This window comes from Ostrea edulis, chromosome 6 (assembly GCF_947568905.1).
Source record: "Ostrea edulis chromosome 6, xbOstEdul1.1, whole genome shotgun sequence".
NCBI classification, from domain to species: Eukaryota; Metazoa; Mollusca; class Bivalvia; order Ostreida; family Ostreidae; genus Ostrea; species Ostrea edulis.
Genome location: NC_079169.1, coordinates 29435049 through 29456644, shown reverse-complemented (window position 1 = coordinate 29456644; position 21596 = coordinate 29435049). Strand labels below are relative to the sequence as shown.

The following is a 21596-nucleotide window of genomic DNA, read 5'->3' as shown; positions in this document are numbered from 1 at the left end:
TAGCTTGTCTCAATTTAAAAACAAATCATACGCAGAACAAGTTCTTGCGTATCGAATCAGTGAGATATAAACATCATATGCAGTTGATAAAGGAATATTGCTATATAAATGTGGGAAGTTAACGATAGAGAAGCTGAAGTCATCCTGTTTGTCATAAAGTTGAGTTGTTAGTTTGCCATTGATATCTACATGTATTTTCAATAACATGTCTAAGTACGAAGCAGGTGTGGAGGACTATATGGTGTCTTTTATTTGGAGTTCACGGGGATATATCGAATCGACATATGAATGAAAATGATTATTGTTAATAAATAAAAATCTGAGATATATCTAAATCTGTTGAATTGAAGGCCACAACAAGTGATTTTTTTTCTCTTTTCATGTAGAAGCTTTTGAATAAATTCTGTTTCATAAGAATTTAAAAACAGGTCAGCTAACAAAGGAGCAGAATTCTTGCATATAGGAATCCCAACAGACTGTTGGAAGACCTGATCACTAAAGACCACGAAGATATTGTCAATGAGGAACTCCAGCATATGTTTTATTTCAACTTCAGAGTACTTGTGCGTGAAATCAGAGAGGTGTATAAAAAATTGATTTGTTGGATATATGAAGTAAAGACCTTTATACATATATATCGGTTTGGCAAGAATCAGATATATGTATATTAGTGATGTTTTCCGTAAAATTGATAAGCAAATATCCTCATGATCTGTATATTCAGTTTGTTGATTCTATGGTTCCCGAATGCAATGCCTTTACAAAAGCGATCTAAAGTTTTGTTTGGGATGAGTTTTTAAAATCGTCTTCTCATGAACGACACACATGCTATTTCTCACATTCGTATGCTATCCTCAGGTATTGTACGGTTTTAGTGCGACTCCTCCGTCGCAATATACATGTATGGGTTTAAAATTTAGGTGGGCGATAGGACCCATGGATCTCTGGTTTCAATACATGATGAAGTACAATTGAGTTTATTTACGTATATAATGTTGGTACAGGCAATCTGAAGTTGTTCAAATATTTAGAATATTTAATGTCAAACAACATATAAAAACGATGTAAACTGCATTGATCAAGAAAGACGCATATGTGTGGATAATTCTATAGAATTACTTCGAACACATTCAAATCTGATTACAATCTACATGTATAGTCTGTAGTTCAGCCTGGTGGAATAATCTGGTCGATTGTTCTCTGGATTTCTGTGGATCTCCCATCACGTTCATCGGTGCTTTAAAGTTCATCTCTATTCTCCAAAAACAACAGATGGTAAAGATGAGGTGGCAAATTCTGAAGAAAATGAAAATAAAACAATAGTTTATATACTTTAGTTTTGCAGCTCAAAGAAAAATCTTAAACAATGTGTAATGGGTAGCGGTCACCCAGATAAGTACTGATCACGTTCGCCGTTGCTTAACTTTCGTGAGCAAGAGAGACGATCTACCATATCACTAAAAAAGCTAGCTCATTAGCAAGGCAGTAGAAGTTCCCTCTTATACCGTCCGCTACACTTCCCTCTCACGCAAGGAAGCTTCGTCCTGAAGCTTTGCGCGAGTTCTCACTGAATGTTTGTCACCTCTTCAGCAACGGCATCTACCGTTCCCGACGAAAACCGCTGTCGTCCCCGGACGAAATCACGTCCGTACTATACCTGAAGCAGGCCTCCCACCAAACACTAGAGTCACACCGCTGCCACCAAATTGTAATGTGTAGCGGCCACCCAGAAAGTGCTGATCACTCTCGCCGTTGCTTAACTTGGGTGATCAAGAAAGACATTCTACCACATCACTAGAAAAGCTAGTTCACTAGCGAGGCAGTATAAGTTCCCTCTTATACTGTCCGCTACAAATGTAACAACCATTTAACATTTTAAACCTTTGCTGCACTAAACATTACACAGTCTATTTATTAACACATACTTATATCTTGCAATGGTTTGCAGAATATAGAAAGTTTGTTTTCAATATGCTATTCAAGTGAACAGCGTTTTACATGTATGTACATATACCTCAAGATATCTGACGTAATTTAATGCAAAACATACTCACCGAATATATGTTAATCGATATAAAAGTGTAATTACATGTATGTTATGACATTGAAAGACCTGAAGAAAATTTACTTGAATTTTGACTCGTCATCCATTAGAAATAAAAAGCAGACATAATAGATATATTCACCTTTGAAATTAATAGATCCGTCCTTATCCGAGTCTGCTGCACTGAAAATCTCGCGAACCTGGTTCAGGTCGTACTGTTCCTTTTTAAAGGCTAAAGCACGTACAAGCTCCTCAAATGAAATCACACCATCATTGTTTTGGTCTATCAACATAAACGATGCCTTATATCGTTCACAGGTCAGTTCAATTCGTAGATAAGTGTCTTTCATTAGTAGAACATATTCCTCAAGGGATATATTGCCATCCTCTGTAATGTTAAAGAATAAAATGATTTTATGACTGTTACATGTTAGGAAAGTAATTCATGGTGATAGAAATTATTGTTTGATAAATAAAAAGACTTTTGTAAATGTTGATATGTGACCTTATTCTTCCAAACGACATTCGACTTGTTTTTTGCTTTTAATATATATAGAAATAATCAAAAGAAGTAGACTTCACGCACTTCCGGGACTTTAAGGGCGGGCAAAACTACCAAATACCGATCATTTTTCATAAACCTTTTCTACAAGATTGGGACCATACATGGAATATAGTGTTTGTGAATAAATCATTTGATTAACATCTTTTTTTTATACTATTGATACTAAATGGATATTTGGTGAACAGGGGATGTTTATGCCTCCTAAGCACCTGCTACCACCTCTTGTGTGTCCATGTGACGTATTTGCACTGCTCTTAATTTTGCATTTTTATAGGGATTATGAGATTGATCATTGTTTGCTATCTGTACTTTTTTTCATTTAGAAGGAACCGGCAGTCCTTTACTAAAATGTAAATTTCATGATGCCAAGGGTATAGGGGTTTTGGTACATGTACAAGGGTTGGGGCCAAAAGGAGCATAGTGATTAAATGTCTATCATTGGATATATTTCTTTTATTTTGATGATACTATATAAAGCCTAAATGTACATGTATACTAAGGAAAAGCAGAAAGGGGTGCATCAAAACTGAATTTTGCAACACCTGTATTCTGACTCTAGGGCAGATCCAGATTAGTCACATACCGTTAATATCAAAATGGGCATTCTCGAGGGCATTTGTGTTTTAAGGTGCGTGGACACGATTTGAACTGAAAGTTTTCAAATTTTATTTTTCCATTTTTAATGTTTTCAATGATTAACTAAGATATTTGTAATGGTCAGCAAAAAGCTGAAATCGTGTCCATGCCCCTTTAATAACACATCTTGTTTTATAATGTTGCTGAATATTAAAATACACCTTGGATCCGGACATGCCAAACAGAACAATTGTTAGATTTCGTAGCCCTTACATGTAGTGATACTTTTAGCTAATACTCAGGTGACTAATAAGCCTGTAGGTCTTTTGTTTAATCAAATTTACGTTATTCTACCAAATCCAGTTAACTGATTGATTGCTTTGCTGTTTTCCGCCACACTCAATATTTCAGTTATCTGGTGGCGCCCAGTTTTAGAAAAGAACCCTAAAATCAGAATGCTTTGGACACACATTTCGCCTGGAAAACGTGGAAGTGCAATGCTTTGCACAGCGTTGAATTCTTGACGACTTGATTGTCTGAATTAAGCAAACCATAAGCATGAATGATTAATTCGAGGTTTGATACAATGGTTGAGTTTTGCTGTTGCAGTACACCCGTGTCATGGGATTGGTTGTATATTGTTTAACGTCCCTCTCGAGAATATTTCACTCATATGGAGACGTCACCACTGCCGGTGAAGGGCTGTAAAACGTAGGCCTATGTTCGGCGGTTATGGCCATTGAGCAGGGAGGGATTTTTATCGTGCCACACCTGCTGTGAATGGTGCCTCGGTTTTTGCGGCCTCATACGGAGGACCGCCCCATTTAGTCGCCTCTTACGACAAACAAGGGGTTACTGAGGATCTATTCTAACCCGGATCCCCACGTGACAGTGCCTTGTGTGTTATTCATACCCAAAAGAAACGATATAACCAAAATATAAGTTGGTGATTGTTTGGGGGGGGGGGGGTATGTCTTAAATTACCCAGAATAGAACGTTGAGTCACAGTCAGGGTAATTTTTTCCTTCGCGATGCGAGTACGCTATACGCTATTGAATGATTAAAAGACGACTCTTATTCGATTTGCCTATTAATGCGCATAGTGTTGATAGCAGTTGAATAATCATAGTGATAATTCTGGAATCAGGAGAGCACATAAATGAAGAAAAACAGAGAAGTGTGCAGTGCATCAAGCATCGGTGTGCAGTTTTTCACAGCAAAAGCAATGATATTGACTGAAAATTTAGATTTTACGACTGATTGGCATTCTTTATTTTACATTTAATGTTTCAAACATGAGGTTTTCTGACACAATCATTCATCATTACTAATTCCCTCTACGTGTGCATCCTTCTTTGTCTATCCATCATTATTCTTCTTATTAATGCAAAATGAATTTCTAAAATGGAAATGAGGATCCAGTGTAAATGTATGCAGTCAATACATGTATCATCAATAACTTGTAGAAATTATTGTGACTGTGCAAGATTTTACATATCGTAAGTTTTTGTTTATTTGTTATACATGCACATATGTTGTATATCATATATAATGGTTTGCAGCATATTGTATTTTTAACTATACTAGCTTTTTGTCGATTTCAGCAACTAAAACAATTTACGTATTCTAGTCACACCATTCAAAATGAATTACTCTCAAAATACGGAAAACTCCTATAGTGAATACCGATAATTCCTATAGTGGATACGGGAAATTCCTAATAAAAGTAGATACAAATAAACCCTACTAGTCGAAAATAATAAACTCCAAACCAACTGCATGCACTTTAGTTGAAGAAAAACGGAAAGTATTTCCTCTTGTTTGGTCTCCAACATTCAGTATTGCATTAAAGATACCGTATCTGGTTCTCCTTGTCACTACCCCCTATTGATTCCTATTTATCGATTCTAAATTTAAACATCAAAACGACATAGATTTCAAATGAAACGTATATACATGAACCTTGGAATAATTTCTAACTGGTTACATGTACTTACTGTCAAGATCTACACTTCTGATCAAATCTTTCGCTTCTTCTGCTGTAATATTGATACCCAGTAGTTTCGCGGCCTGAACCAGTTCTTTGTTCGATATTTTACCGTCTTTGTTCAGATCAATGGATGAGAATGCCTTCTTGAACTCTGTAACAGTGAAAATACTGAAACATATTATGCCTTAAATCGTATATGTCTTTGTTAATAGCTCACTACCGTGTTTTATTATTTCAATATCCCTGAACTTTCACCTCCTAGTAGATGTCACTACATTTTGTACGGAGAGAAACCGAAATCTGTATGTAATTTACAATGACTGTTGTGAATCATTCGCGATTAATGATTTCCTATGGTTGCTGCGTGTGAGTCCATTTAGTCCACAGGGACTATGGTGGATGATTTTAATATTGTCGATGTAGACCTGAATTGGCGTCTACTTAATGACCGGTTCTGTGTTCATTGAATCGATACTGTATTCAATGGCAGCCATATCCACCAGAAGAAACTTCAGATATATGAAGTGAAAGAGGTTGTAGCTGAAGACAGCTAGGTATTTTGCCACCAGGTTTAAAATGATTGCATACCCGTTCAACGCCTTGTCTCCTTGGCGTTCGAAAGAGTTATGCTTTGTTTGAACAAACTTGGATCTACGATGTATAAGAAAGTTTGAACTACAAGATTCAGCTTTTCTGATTAAGTGGTCCTTGACAAAAAATGTCCATGGAATAGGACATAAGCCTTTATTTGAAGAAAAAAAATGAATCATCTTTACGCAAAGGATACTTTATGACAAGTATGGTTGAAAACGGGTTAGTGGTTCTGGAGAAGTTGAAAATGCAAAACGTTAACGACAGAAATACCAATACATGTATATACAAACACAGGCGAGAAACGAATTCTGATCGAGAATTTCTCTGATGTCTAAGATTCAGTAGCTAAAAAATACCAGCCTTCAATTTGTTCCGGGGTCAAATCAGCTGTCACCTCAGCAAATAACTTATTAGATTTCGTCCTTCCTGTAGCCATGGTTGAAATCCTGAATTCTAGAAACAAATAAAGTGTATACGACATATTCCCTTTGATAGACAAAGTTATGAGAAATACGATAAAAGTTCGCCTCGATTTCAGTATTGTATATATACAATGTAGATATATCTGGATGCAGTGTAAGAGACACCGTTTAATAAAACGTGGCTTATATATAGCAATAAGGATGTATTTTCAAGAGGATGACGGCTGCAAGAAAACAAGGCATCATTAAAAGTATATGATAATATTCTCTTGCAACAATGAAGTTTTATTTTTAAAAATCGTGACAAAAAACCCAATAAAGTCTTCTATAAGATATATGCAACCGTTATGATGAATAATTGCGGGAGCAATGCTAAAATAAGAAAGAGAACAACGTTCATCTGATTAATTTATCTATATATGTTGCACGAAGCTTTGTATCCTGTGTGATAACAATATTGCACTAAGTTAATACTGTACTAAAATACATCTGACACACAGGCATTGTATGCTAGCCATTGTAAAAAAAAAAAAAAAAAAAAAATCCCATGGCATTGTTCTTAATTTGATAAAGCACCATACAACCTGTTCTTTTCTATTTTTTTTTTTTTTTTTTTTTTTTTTTTGGTTAATTTACTCTGTATGGTTTATTTTATTTGTGGAGTGCATTAAATAGAAAGATCTGCGCCGTTTATAACTTTACAGTAGAACTATATAAACTGTTGCAGTGTACCTTTCTGATTCAAGAAATTTCGCCTGTTTATTTTTTAAACGTTAGTATGTTTTATTTAAGTATTCCAGGTCACCGACCAAAAGTACAATACATCTTAAGTCGCATATATAGGGTTCTGGCATAATAATTTCAAATACAAAATGTTGCAATTCATCTATATCATAAATCGGGTTTGGGATGTCAAAATGTAAACACATGCAAAAAGAGCTAGCAAACATGTAACATTATCAATATTTACGAGCTTAAGTGTCTTTTATGTAATGTGCTGATGGGAAATGATTGATTAGAAATGTAACGAGTGCATATTGGACTCAATGTTGCCAATTTGTTTGTATGCCTATCGGTTCGTCGACTCAGCCGTCAGTCGGAACTGTTTCGCATTTTCTACTCTCCTTCCCCATTGTTACAGCATATTCCTTTATAATCATTTATTTTCGTGGGGTATAATATGTGAGGCTTGAAAGAATTGAGAATGATTGTGGGGTATTGATTTGTCGTTTGAAGCTTTATTATTCTTTTGTAGCCCAGTTTGTCTCCTGCACGGGGGATTTAAATTCATGGGTACGCCCGTACTCTAAAAACAACAACTATAAAACGATAATTAATATTTGTCCGGATGTAGTATTACGTTTGATCGTTCTTATGATCAGCGTTTAAAAATTATTGAAATGGACATCTGCATAGACTGAATGCGAGCTTAAATTTTGTAAGAACATGAGGTGATCAACACATCAAGCAAAGTCACACTAAAAGCGGACTACCAATACTGAGTAAACATAGCTTATGGGTATTATGTCTGTCTAAAGTGATGCAACTTTTTTTTTACCTTTATATCGATAGATACTTCATTATTCAATGCCGGAGGTTAGCGTTGTAACCCGGGACCATCACCATTTTCCTTACGCTATTTTAGTCTGCGATTGCAATTACAGGTGGTTTTATCTCCGTTTTATTTTAAAACACAATAACCTGAGGTGCGTATTATCTTAAGATTTGAGGAATTTAAATAACACGAGATCGTACGTGGATTTCAGAATGGTGACATTAGTAGTACGACAGTCGACTCGAAGCAGAAATACTTAAGGTGCAGTCTTGCATTTGGCTTGTCATTAACATCTACATACGTCATTGACTTAAAAATAACTGAAATTTGTAAACTACACCCAAAATGCTATATATACTTGTGTAACTTTCATTTACATACAAGAGTGTTTACATTCGGGTATTCACTTAATTGATTTTGTGCAATGTCAGATTTCTCGAAATCCTACAGCTAGATATACACAATTTACGACTATACACTATTAAAGTGATTGCTATAAAGATAGATATTTTGAATCTCCGTGTGAGAAAATACAGTTCACTACGAAATTTTCTTTTGGTCATATGAAAATCAAAGCATGCATTATTATTTTTAAACTTGCCAAATCCGCGAGAAAGGAGTATCGAAATTTGACTGACTCACCTAATAGCCTCCTTACACTTCAGTGTAACCCATAAATAAACTCCGTAAATACACCAAAAAATCCTCGTTTTCATAAATTATTGTAATTAGTAACACAAGAACGAGAGTTTTGATTTGCTCGACTGCAAATACGATGAGAGGGCGGAATAAGTTTACTACTTGAGAGAGGGTGGAATAATTTCGCTACTTGATATACACAATGTCAACAGCCTTAAAGCGCCACTATATCATTCCTGTTGCAAGTCGGTAGCTCTTTTATGTTCATAAATAACAATCGACATATACCACGACGTTTAATATATAGTCTGGCTGCTTATATAGTAAATGTACCTTGAGGAAATGCAAGGGACGGGAGTGGTCATTAGAGAAGTGATGGAACAAACTAACAGGGGTGGGGGTGTTGAAAAGGTTGCGGGGGATTAAGGTCAGAGACGCAGGGAAAGGATATGAGGATCAGAGCGTTAGCGTCTCTTTGACATGTAACTTATTTAAAGTAAATCTTAAGATTATATTTATTTCGGTACAGGGAGAATTAAATACACAGTTGGTGTTGTGGGCTGTACATGTACATCTGGCTTACGGAACACCTGCAGAGGTCAGCAATTCGTGTAGAGGTTCTCTGTAGCCACTTATTGAGATTATCTAGATATTTACAATAGCAAACACTCACTAATTATGACACTTTTATAAATTTAAATCCCTTTACTAATTTCGTCTATTTTCATGAATAACACACCAACCGGCTCTAAACCAGGACAGGGCTATCGCAATACACGTCGATGTTAATTTTCAATTAAACAATAAAATGTTTTCTTTGTTGTTTCATCGGGTGATGTAGGTAGCTAGCATTGTAGAAAAAAAGCGTATAACCCGCGTACATAAATATGACGCGTGTATAGTTGTACATGGCATGCGCTTACATGACATTTCTACATATAAATTATTATGCCACAACTTTGATTTAACTACAATAGTATAAACTAAGACAAACACCGATGAGTGCTGTTCTATCATTGATCCCTTGCTGTAATAAAATACCCTAAGTACAGACGAAATTGAAGAGTACTTATGCAATTTTCAACAGATTTCTTTTAAAAATTATATCATATTCCTATATTGCTGACGATTTATCCAGTTATAGTGTATGATGTGAAGGCAACAATCGTGGCATTTCGGAGAGGTCGGCATAAATGAAAAACAATATGTTGTTCACATTCAGTCGTTGCAATATAAAAGGTGTTGACACTTGATCTTTAATTATTTTTTCTTCATCGAGTGCCCATTGTCTTTCAATATTGAAGAGGAACCCCAAGTTGTAAAACCAAGGAATAGTGTGATTATAAGAAAATGTTCACGACATAGCCTATCATTGCATGACGCGGCCAGTTTTTGTATTATAGTTGTGCGAAATATGATTTAAAAATTATATCTAAAATTATGTAAATACATTTATGTCTTGAAGTTTACATGCTAAACAACAATTCTAGGACACAAGAAGCGACTAAATAGGGCGGTCCTTCAGATGAGACCCCAAAAACTGAGGCCCCTTGTCACAGTAGGTGTGGCACGATGACGATTCCTCCTGCTTAAAGGCCATAAGCGCCGAGAATAGGCCTAGTAAATTATTGAGTCCTTCACAGGCAATGGCGACATATCCATATGAGTAAAGGGAAGTTAAACAATATACAATGTGTGCAAGTACATGTTTGTGTGTGAACGTGTGTGTGTTTGTGTGTGTATAAAACAACACATAAAGTTATTTAAACCTTACCTGCAAAATCTTTCTTGATAATCAAGGAATTACTACTATGAAATATCCATCATAAAGTGCGATATGTTACCAAGTCGATAGAAAAATCAATAAACACTGGCGATAATGCTGATATTTGTAAAAAGGTCCTTCAAGAAAATGTCGAGCTAACACACATATATTGCCTTCCGTCATGCGTTTTAAAAATAATCTGAAAAGAAGCTTTGATTATAATCGCAAGCAAGCATGTCAGTTTATTCTTTATCCATCGTTCTCTCTGTACACATCGAGGAAAACAAGTGCAGTATTTTATGTATATTCTGATAGAGCGGAAGCAAGCACTTTAAGGATGTTGTCACTCAGAACTTGATGATTCAATCGTAATGATTTCACCATGCATGATTTAAATGGACAACAATGTACATGTTCGGTATTTGGTTTAGTTCAATATTATACTCCTAGAAGAAAAAAATGAAGATTGTGATTAGCAATTACTGTAGCACTTGTGACGAGTAATATGAGTTCTCGGGTCTTAAAAGTGCATGCAGGGAAATAGAAACTTCTTATGAAACAATAAAGATTTATAGTTCTTTTCCGTAAGCCGAGATGATCTAAATCGAGACACAAAGGAAATAGGTCACCATACCTTGTGCAATTTACGCATGCTTTACTGTTTTCACATTTAATCGTACTTTAGTTAATTCAATATATTTACATTTGCAACTGTTAATAATTTTCTCCTACATAACACTATTACGAGCAATAAGTATTTATCCCTGCATAAATCCATTACGGGGTCAATAAAGGTCACGGCTGTGTGTATGAACATTTGTTAAAAGTAGGTAACAGGTACTACTTTTACTAAGGCAATACACATCTAGCAAATCGCTCTCACTTACTACAGAAATCTATCAATAGATGAAATCAACATCACAAAATGTATTTACGGTTTTATTTGTATTCCAAGCAGTGGACTTTCATCCATAATTGATAAAAGCATTTCTGTAAACAATATTTTACTATTGTATGTCTAAAATTCGTCTGCTACAACTTCACCCTGGTCATCGGTGATGCGGAATTGTACTTACTGCTAGACGATGGCATTAGGCTTTAGCAAAAAGGTCATTCACAGGATGTATGGCCAATAAGTCGTCAAAGTGCACCAAGACCTACACACCACACTGCTTCCTTGCCACAGCAGCCATAGGTGATTGATGTCGGTTTCCAAGTTTATGTCGGGACATCGAAGCGAGGCGTCGTTGAAAACCTATTACAGAAATTTATCGAGTCAAAAGAAGTGTTCAGTGAGCTCATGTTTGTCAACAATTACATATCCAAATCCAAACCGTCCCTTACCTTCGTGCAGTTCCACATTCTCTGCGATGTTCAGTTCTTTCCGGAGATTCATCTGAGCTGCGTCCTCTCTCCTGTCTACAAATGATTTGCCTACACCCTGTTCTTCATGTTCCTCCATCTCAGTCTTCTGTTAACTCCGTAATATCCACAGAATATTTTTCAAAGTCGGTCTTCAACGTCTTCACTTTTCAAAAGTGAAAGCGCATCACAACTGTAAGTACTAAGTGTAACATTGCGCACCCCCTTGTAAATCATAATTCCCCCCATCCCCTAAAATTAGACATATGGAAGAATTTTCCATTATATACTCCCGAGTTAATGTACAAGTATATGTTGATAAACTTGCTTTCTAGCGTCTTAATAAGTAAGACAGTTCTTCACTTTATGGAACTTTGTTTTGTGTTGTCGTCATTTTGAACATCTATGACGCTTCGTTGTGGACGTCAACAATTTGAAATGTATGGAAACGTGTTGTTAACACAATTCAGCAATGTTACCGACCAAAAAATGTAAATATAAGTAATAAGGTATCATTTTAAAATATTTATCGGGATATAAATACGGGTTGGTCACGTAATCAAATTCCATAAAGCCCTTTCAAGCTTTATGGAATTTGATCACGTGACCAACCCGTATTTATATCCCGATAAATATTTTAAATTGATACCTTATTTCTTAAAGAAATGCTGCATCGCGTTCTGTTGTAGTTATGCAGAAAAAATGTTATGTTCTTCCAGGTTATTGTTCTGTAATGCAATTATTGTTCGTCATTGTTGAAAATATAATTGCTGAAAATATTGTATTTTTATTCCATAATGAATATTCATTGGTTGGGAACATGAAAATTAATCCAATGTAACCGCTCCACAGTTACACACGAGTATTCAACACTTAGCACCAACTAACCATTTTTATTTTGGTACTTTTTCCTCAAAGACTGAACTACGTATTGAGAAAATGCAGTGGTACCTTACCAATGACATCTGTAAATCCAACAAACAAAAAAGTTTCCCTTTCTTGCTAGGCCGCAAAACATATTCCGAGTTTCCTAGTTTTGCTACTTCCAAGTTCCAATTTATCCATTTCTCAATTTGTTTCATCCGTGATGCTACAATCTACCTCAACGTATAATAATGCCACACTCAGTATGGTCTGCGAGTAGGGTCAAAATTATAGTCTTTCTGTGTGAATAAAGCCCCGTTGTGTGTTACCTTTTTGTGCGCTTGTTTTTATGTTTACATTGCATTGTAAAAGAGAACCTACTAAAGATTATAATTATCTCATTGTAACTTGTTTTTGGTAACAAATTTAGCAGTGATTTCTTCAAATCGATATTTTTTTCTTCAGAAATTCTAATAATAAATCTGGCTAGAAAAAAAAAACCCACTGATGAGGGAGCTTAAAAAGTCCCCGAGGATGAGGTCATACAGCTTGTTTATCAGGACAATGAATAGCTGGATGTTTGTTTCGACACTTTAAACATTGGTGTTGATAGTGACGATTTTGTAGCCGGCGAGAACCTATGTTGTTGTACTCGTAACAAAATTTTTGAGGTGGCCCGCAAATTCTTATATACTGAGTATTAGGGGTTATATAAAGTAGCCATAGCACTAGGTCAATTTTATCCCAGGAAATACTGTTGTCTTCAGTTCTCGAAATTGACAGTCGTGTGCTCTCAGTCTAACTTAATTACCACTGAGAAACTTAGCTGGCACCAAGTTTTGAAATTTGCCATATACTTGATAGGCTGTGATTGATTGTATATTGTTTAACATCCCTCTTGAGAATATTTCACTCATATGGAGACGTCACCACTGCCTGTGAATGGCTGCTAAAGGACAAGGGACGTTATTGGCTATATACCGCCGAGATTTTTTTCATTTTTTCAACTTTCATACTATGCTTAATTATTCTTTTTATTTACACAACTAGGATGTTCTTCTAATCCCACTTGCATGAAAATGACGTAATATTTTATTATGACGTCATGAATATACGCTAAAGTTGAGCTGTTTAGCGGAATCTGTTGATTTGAAATAAATTATGAATAAACTTTAGCAAAAACAAATACTTTTGCATGCAACAACCAGATTTATATTTTGCATGTTTAATTATCCATTAATATTCTTCTTTCATTATCAATATGGTGTCGGTTGTTGGCTGCAAACAATATGAATTTTAAAAAAGAATGAATGCGAAATCGGCTATTTTCGATACGCAAAGTCAATATTTTGCATGTTATAGAACTGAAAAATAATAATACTTTTGCATGCAACAACCAGATTTATATTTTGCATGTTTGATTATCCATTAATATTCTTCTTTCATTATCAATATGGTGTCGGTTGTTGGCTGCAAACAATATGAATTTTTTAAAAAAGAATGAATGCGAAATCGGCTGTTTTTGATACGCAAAGTCAATATTTTGCATGTTATAGAACTAAAGAAAAATAAAACTTTTGCATGCAACAACCAGATTTATATTTTGCATGTTTAATTATCCATTAATATTCTTCTTTCATTATCAATATGGTGTCGGTTGTTGGCTGCAAACAATATGAATTTTAAAAAAGAATGAATACGTAAATCGGCCGTTTTCGTTACGCAAAGTCAATATTTTGCATGTTATAGAACTGAAGCAAACTGTTCCATCATTTAACCTCATAAACTTTTACTTACTCTGCGATTTAATAAATACATGTATGTCCTGTCAAACAATTAATGCTTTACCAAGTTTGCCATAAATATCTGCACCTAATAAATGCAGATGTCTGCCTTTCGAGTCACGGAGGCGGATCAAAAATCCACCGCATGATGAATGGAAATTATTCTACTTTCGTTTTCAAAGGTCACGGGAACATGTCTTTTCAAAATAAGATTATTTAAGAATAAATTGAATTTAAAAAAAAAAAATACAATCAAAGACACGCATAGACCTGTAATACCTCGAATTTATTTTCTTTTTACAAAAATCGGACCAAAATTCGTTCATTTTCGGCAAAAAATACGTTACATCTCAAGAGCTAGATAGTTGGGATGTATGTTACTTTTTTCGCTTTTTAAACTATCTTTGATACAAATATATCAAATATAATGCATAAAACTTGTTGCTAATAATATTGACGTGTTTGTGCGGGTTTTTCTTTAAAGCAGTTTTCTTACATCAGTTTTAACGTACATGCATGCATGTATATATATGATGCATGTTGAAATTAGATGTTACTACATTAGTAATTAGATATTGATTCCAAAGGTTCTTAAAACGGTTTAAATTAAAAATAAATTAACAGCAAATCATTATTTATATCTTCCAGCGAGATGTGGTTTCTTTAAAACGTCGAAAACCTGTGATCGATTTGAAACTTCGACCATTGTTGTGGCAGCTTTTTCTCTATATCGCATATTGATTGATTGAATATTGCTTAACGCCCCTCTTGAGAATATTTCACTCATGGAAACCTCACCACTGCCGGTGAAGGGCTGCACAATTTAGGCCTATGCTCGGCGCTTATGGCCATTTAGCAGGGAGGGATCTTTATCGTGCCACACCTGCTGTGACACGGGACCTCAGTTTTTTGCGGTCTCATCCGAAGACCACCCCATTTAGTTGCCTCTTACGACAAGCAAGGAGTACTGAGGACCTACTCAAACCTGGATCCCCACGGGGTCATATATATATATATATATATATATATATATATATATATATAATAGATGCACATTTACAGGTGCACTTATATAACAAAGGTAATTGGGTAGGATGCACATGTGTATATATACATGTATAGATATAAATATTCAAACACCGTAGTATCGAAGAGGGGTTGCCCCTCCACTTTTGGGGAGGGGGGGGGGGGTGATGTCGACCATTTCCTTGCTATGGGAACAACTTGACCAGTCTAATGACACTTCAACTTTTATCAATCTTATAAAATATATAATATATGTGTTGTGGTGATTTTTATTAAAAGTTTATAGTAATAGTATTGATGTATGCCCCTCCATGATTAGGAAAACTGGAGTATAACCGTAAGGTTATGTACATATGTAGACGCTTCTCTCTCTCTCTCTCTCTCTCTCTCTCTCTCTCTCTCTCTCTCTCTCTCTCTCTCACGTCAAGGTGTTCTGGATAGGCCTGGCCCGCACATTGAAAAATGATGCATGATGTTTATTAAATTCGTTTTTAAAAAAGGTCTGTTGTAGTTACATATACTGTCTCTTGGAAACAGACACGTGGCATCATTTATTGGGGGTGGAGTCGAAAGATAAGTTGGTAGTTAACTAGGAAATGAAAAAAAAACCTTTCTGCCTGATCTTCGAATTCTTAAATCGCAGGGAGGGGGGATATTCTTTGCTACATGGGTTCAATTCATAATTTTAAGCCTATTTTTTTCTCATTCAATACTACTATCAAAAATGGGGGGGGGGGGGGGGTCACTCAATATTTCCTTATTCACATATGAAAATAAGTGCCTGGGAAAAGCATTTAAATATACTACATTGTCTATACATGTACTCAAACAACTTCTCAGAGTCTGTTCTAGATTTAGACTGAATGTCGGTGCATACAATGACATGCCCACTGACTGATGTAATTTTCATTTATCAAAGATGAACACTATATGGAGAGAGAGAGAGAGAGAGAGAGAGAGAGAGAGAGAGAGAGAGAGAGAGAGAGAGAGAGAGAGAGAGAGAGAGAGAGAGTTGGAACTACTCTTTGTTGACCATTTAGGGGAATGTAAAGATATAAACATGACGCATTTTTGTGAGGGATTTTAAATACATTTGCTATATGAAATATACCATCTGAAGTTAATGTATATATTACTTGACGTGTTTTGCTGTACCCAAGAAAATGATATCCCATTCATGCAACATAAATTTGTATCGTTTAGTGCATGTACATTTACCACACTTTATTCAATATGTTTTGTAAATACCCACAGCAGGCAGATATATTTTATTCGTATCATGTACTGTAACATGTATATTGCATACACATGTAAGCAGACCTGTTATATAGTCCTTGGTGTACATAGCATAACAAGTAATTTTATCCGACTCAATCAACGTTTAAAAAAGGAAAAAGAAAATTCAAGAGCCAATTTATTGTCCATATTTCATTTGAATAGGAGGATATCGAACAGCACCTTCGAAAATATGATTGCATTCTACTCAACAACGTTTAACAAATATATTTACACGCATTATTTTCCTCACTCTAATTAACACAAGATTCTTCCGCAAAATGTCTATGACCACGATTAAGTTACATGTAAATGAATAATGTATTTTCAATAGCATGCCAGTTTTCAATAGTCTTTGATATCAATGAGTATTTTGATATAAAAAGTTAAAATTGTAACTTTTAGAAAAATATTCTAGAAGAATCAGGGGACTGTAAATCCTATAACGTCGATGACGTCGTTCCGAAAAAGCGACCGTAGGAAGACAAGCGTCTGAGTTAACAATGCAATATTGTAACGTTATATTCTCAATATCAGCAACAAGTAAATGGTACATGTTATATATGAATGAAACGAGAAAATTATCACCTTTCTACCTGCAAAATGTGATCGGTTTTTGAAACGCGGCCAATTTTGGCCAATAACGTCCCTTGTCCTTTAGGCCTATGCTCGGCACTTACGACATTTAAGCAGGGAGAGATCTTTATCATGCCACACCTGCTGTGACACGGGCCTTCGGGTTTTGTTTTGTTTTTTCGGTCTCATTCGAAAGACTGTCCCATTTTATCGCCTCTTACGACAAGCAAAGGGTACTGAGGACCTATTCTAACCCGAATCCCCACAGGATAAGGGCTGTGAGTTAGCTCATCATTGTGCTGACATATACTCATAAAATGCGTCTATCAATTGTAAGTTTGATCGTGTCTGCAGGTTTGAATGCAAACTGACCATTCACGAATAGAATAACTCTACTTTCCCTTGTCTGTTGTTTAACTGAGTAACATGTCTGTCTCTTCTCTAAAGCCTGAGAGGACACATGCATTTATACCTAGATCAGCATGTACACTAATTATACTCTGATCAAGGTGATGAACATAAAGGGAAAATTGTGTCGAAATAACGATTTGATCTGAATCAGATAAATTTGATACATGTATATTAATAGTACTATATGTATGAAACTTTGCTACCATCAGACGACGATGTTTTAGCTACGAGACAAAATTTTAAAATACACCCACCTTTTAATCCTATTGTGACGTCAAACTTCAACAGCAGTAACGTCATCTAGAGTTATAATGGCAAAACGCGCACAAATCCAAGGCGCAGATCTTAGACGCAGCAGTAACCATCGCTAAAATAATTCGTTTTCTTTTGTAAAAACAAATAAATCTTTAAAAATTATTAAACAATTGTTGGCATTTTCCCGGTCAATATGATGTTTTAGCCGATAAGTCAGCAGAAGGGTTCAGTGAATATTATAATATTCCCAAGTACGTGTTCCTAGAATATCGTATTGACCGAGAAAATATCAATAATTCTATGGTATAGTATAAATATTAATGAATATTAAAAAAAAGTTTATGAAATTCCTATTTTACAGAGTATTTATGAATCCCTGTCCATACAGCTATGTAATGTTGACGCGATCTGTTAATCTGGATACAATGCCAGACCTGGCAACAATTAGGCCTAAAGAAAATTCAATTACAGTCATCAACAAACAATTGGATTACAAAGGCCATTGCCATACAGTTGATAGTTTTGAAGAACTGTTGTGAATTATTAAAGATAATTTAAAAGTATTCCAGAATGTTTAATGGTTGTAACATTTCTAAAAAATCGTTGATATCTACTTAGGCTACATTAGGCCTAAGTTTACTCAATTCATGTTAGAATAGGTCCTCAGCACGTACAGGCACTCGACGTTTTAAAAATATCTATAATTAAAAAAAAATGTCCTTCGGATGAGACCGCAAAAACGGCCGAGGTCCCGTGGCACAGCAGGTGTGGCACGACAAAGATCCCCCTGCTTATGGACCAGTGCCGTCGGAGCATAGGTTCAAATTTTGTAGCCCTTCACCGGCAATGCTGACGCCTTGATCCATATAAGTGAAAAATTGTCGAACGGGACGTTACACAATATACAACCAACATGACTATCAAGGTGTATAAATAAGGTATTGTTAGAGCGATTTGAAACATGTTACCAAGTAACCCCCCCCCCCCCACACACACACACACACACGCACAAAACCTATATCATTTTGTTTGATGACTTATATTATCACTGAAACATTTTCATTTCATCAAATCATGTTTAATATTTCAACAAAAAATGCCTTTATTTACAAACAAAACATAATCTTTTTCGGAGTAAAATACCCAGTACATATACATGTATATATTCTGTTGAAAACACTTTGTTTATAATTATTTCATAATAATTTCATTTGGTTCTGTCCTCATCACTAAACATAAAAATGAAATACCCCCTCCCCCCCCCCCCTGAATCATGATGACATGATCGTCCGCGGCCCTACCCCCCTAAATGGACAATTGGAATCGATCACCGTGATATTTTTTGTTGCAAAATTCATCATGCGTAGTACATTGCATATACTTTTACTGTATTTTGATGTTTATGGAAATGAAATATACTTGACCGTGCACTGTTTATTGTCGTCATATTAATCATATCAACCTTTTCGTGAATACTATTTATACCAAAGAATATTTTGAAGGAAAAATGAAACAATTAAAAAAAAAAAATGTTTTAGCAGAGCGTGGTTTCGATCCACGGACCTCTGGGTTATGGGCCCAGCACGCTTCCACTGCGCCACTCTGCTATATGTTACGATCGGACATCCATGTTCTGTTTAAAAGACTACAACCACTCAATGTGAAGGTTATAACTGATCGATTGCATCAGAAAACGTTTGTGTTGGTCAATTACTTTAGATAGAGTTATCCCGCTTGTCGATTATACACGTAGAAAGAAGAAAAAACTTCAGAGAAAAATTAAAATATAGTAATGTGTGTGTTATATATTCACACTCATCCCTTTATAATTGAATAGTTTGTGATTGGTGTCGCTCATGAATGATAGTAAATATTCTAGATCGTTTCCATATATTGCATTAGGCCTAGCTAGCTATCATGCATGCTCCGACAAAACGGTAGGCCGAGTATGATTTACATGCACAACCTAATGTCACTTGAATCCAGGCCAGTGTCACTAGACTAGTAGACTAAATGTATAATATGTATGTATATGCATGTAGATATTTCCCCAATCATGTCAATTACATGTTTATACTGTCTTGTAAGCATGCTCCTATACGTGATTAATTTCAATATTCAATCGCTCATGAATATAATCTACATATCTTCAGAATTTCAACCATATATGAACTATATCAATACTAGCGTCTATTTTATTTATAACAGATCCATTGACAGGTTTTCCATATGAATCTCACAAACAATTTGAAACAAAAATCCTAGGGCCTATCCGTTATTAAAACATCTGCATGTATGTGGTTCTGTAGTGTAGTGGTTATCACGTCTGCTTCACACGCAGAAGGCCGCGAGTTCGAGCCTCGCCAGAACCTGTTATTTTTTATTTTTTTTTTAAATTCTTTTTTATCAATAAATAATTTCTTTATGGATATTTGCCAATATCTCATCAAAGTTCAGTTGCTCTACATTTTGTAAATCTGCTGTATATTTTTATACCTAATGTAAAACTTAAATGGTACCAATTTTGATGCACCAGATGCGCATTTCGACAAATAATGTCTCTTCAGCGATACTCAACCGAAATGTTTGAAATCCGAAATATAATATATCAAAAGAATAAGCCTTAGAACCTATCCAAATCGCCTTAATTGGTCTTAGAAATGTTCGGCTTTAAACCAGAGAATTTTGAAAACTGAAAAAGAGGATCAAGAGCAGATTTCAGACCCACCGAGAAAAAGAACAGTGTCATCAGCATATTGCAAAAGACAATTTTTTTCTTTACCTATTTTCATGCCCCTAATATTACGGTTTTGATAAAACATGTCCCATAATTTCGACACATAGATATGGTGAGAAAGGATCCCCTTGACGACAGCGTCGTCCAATTTTAAAAAAATCTTTAAAAATACCATTTTGTATAACACAAAGCTTGGCCTTATTATAGAGCACTGAAAAAGAAATATTACTCCAACTGGTAAAATTACAATTCTAAAAAGCTTATTACTCTCTAAAAGTACCCACCACTTCTTATCTCTCCCTAGACCTAACGCATTATGGATAAAAGAATTAGAAATTTTTTATTATTTTTTTTTATTTATTTGGGGGAATGATAAAATAGGAAGGAAAACAATGCAGTTGGACTTGGGTATAGGTGGATGTAGAGTGATTGATTTGGACATCTTTATCAAATCACTTAAATTAACTTGGATAGGGCGATTGCTCATCAAAAACTCAGCATGGTCAAACTTATTCTCAGAAATTACACAATGTAATGTCTCACATCTCTTTCAATATGGAGCAGAACAACTCTAGGCAAAAAAACTTTCTCACCAGTAATATTTTTGGAAGGAAACTTTACTTTGCTGAATTTATCAATATTGTTCAACTTGAAAACTCGCATGAAGTTCTTGAATCCTTGATGTACAATGACAAAATTAAGATACAAAATAAAACAACCTTTTATAAGAAAATGTATGACAAAGGCTTTTATTTAGTCTCAGATTTATTAGATAAAGATGGTGATTTCATTAAGTTTGAACATATCTGCAATGAACACATTTAGTTAAGATATACCTTTTACTCATTATGAAGGGCTTAAGAAAGCAATACTGAGATCTTGGCCAAATGCTCGACATCTGACATTAAACCAAACCTTAAAACCCTATCAGTTCATAGCTATTAGAATATTAATTATAGATTTTTAAAAAAAAAGGATCTAGAGAACTATATACGATTATCTTAGTAACGTAAAAGAATATATACCAATATGTGAATCAAAATGGGAACTTGACCTAGATCAACTATCTACATTTAATTGGAAAAAAGTACATATATAGAAATGTAACGCTTACCACTAAAGACACTGGGCTGATATGGTTTACATACAGAATAAT

General features: G+C 35.1%; 1 protein-coding gene and 2 non-coding genes across 5 annotated transcripts; 1 reads left to right on the top strand and 2 right to left on the bottom strand.

Annotated features, from left to right (window-relative positions):
• Positions 1 to 961: 961 nt before the first annotated feature.
• On the bottom strand, positions 962 to 11703 carry LOC125646826 (calmodulin-like protein 5). Of its 3 annotated transcripts, XM_048873376.2 has the most exons (6): positions 11495 to 11703; positions 10160 to 11405; positions 6130 to 6222; positions 5183 to 5326; positions 2187 to 2432; positions 962 to 1296 (listed from the first exon to the last, which is right to left on the bottom strand). In XM_048873376.2, exons 3-6 carry the CDS (start codon positions 6203 to 6205, stop codon positions 1253 to 1255), a joined length of 510 nt encoding a protein of 169 aa, XP_048729333.1. In that variant the 5' UTR covers positions 6206 to 6222; positions 10160 to 11405; positions 11495 to 11703; the 3' UTR covers positions 962 to 1252. The 3 variants fall into 3 exon arrangements, with proteins under 3 accessions (XP_048729333.1, XP_055998314.1, XP_055998315.1); XM_056142339.1 differs by having other exon boundaries at positions 962 to 2432; XM_056142340.1 differs by lacking the exons at positions 10160 to 11405; positions 11495 to 11703 and adding an exon at positions 8389 to 8671 and having other exon boundaries at positions 962 to 2432.
• Positions 11704 to 19238: 7535 nt separating this feature from the next.
• Positions 19239 to 19310, bottom strand: Trnam-cau (transfer RNA methionine (anticodon CAU)). The gene has a single exon. It is a non-coding gene; the product is annotated as a tRNA-Met (tRNA).
• Positions 19311 to 20002: 692 nt separating this feature from the next.
• Positions 20003 to 20075, top strand: Trnav-cac (transfer RNA valine (anticodon CAC)). The gene has a single exon. It is a non-coding gene; the product is annotated as a tRNA-Val (tRNA).
• Positions 20076 to 21596: the final 1521 nt, after the last annotated feature.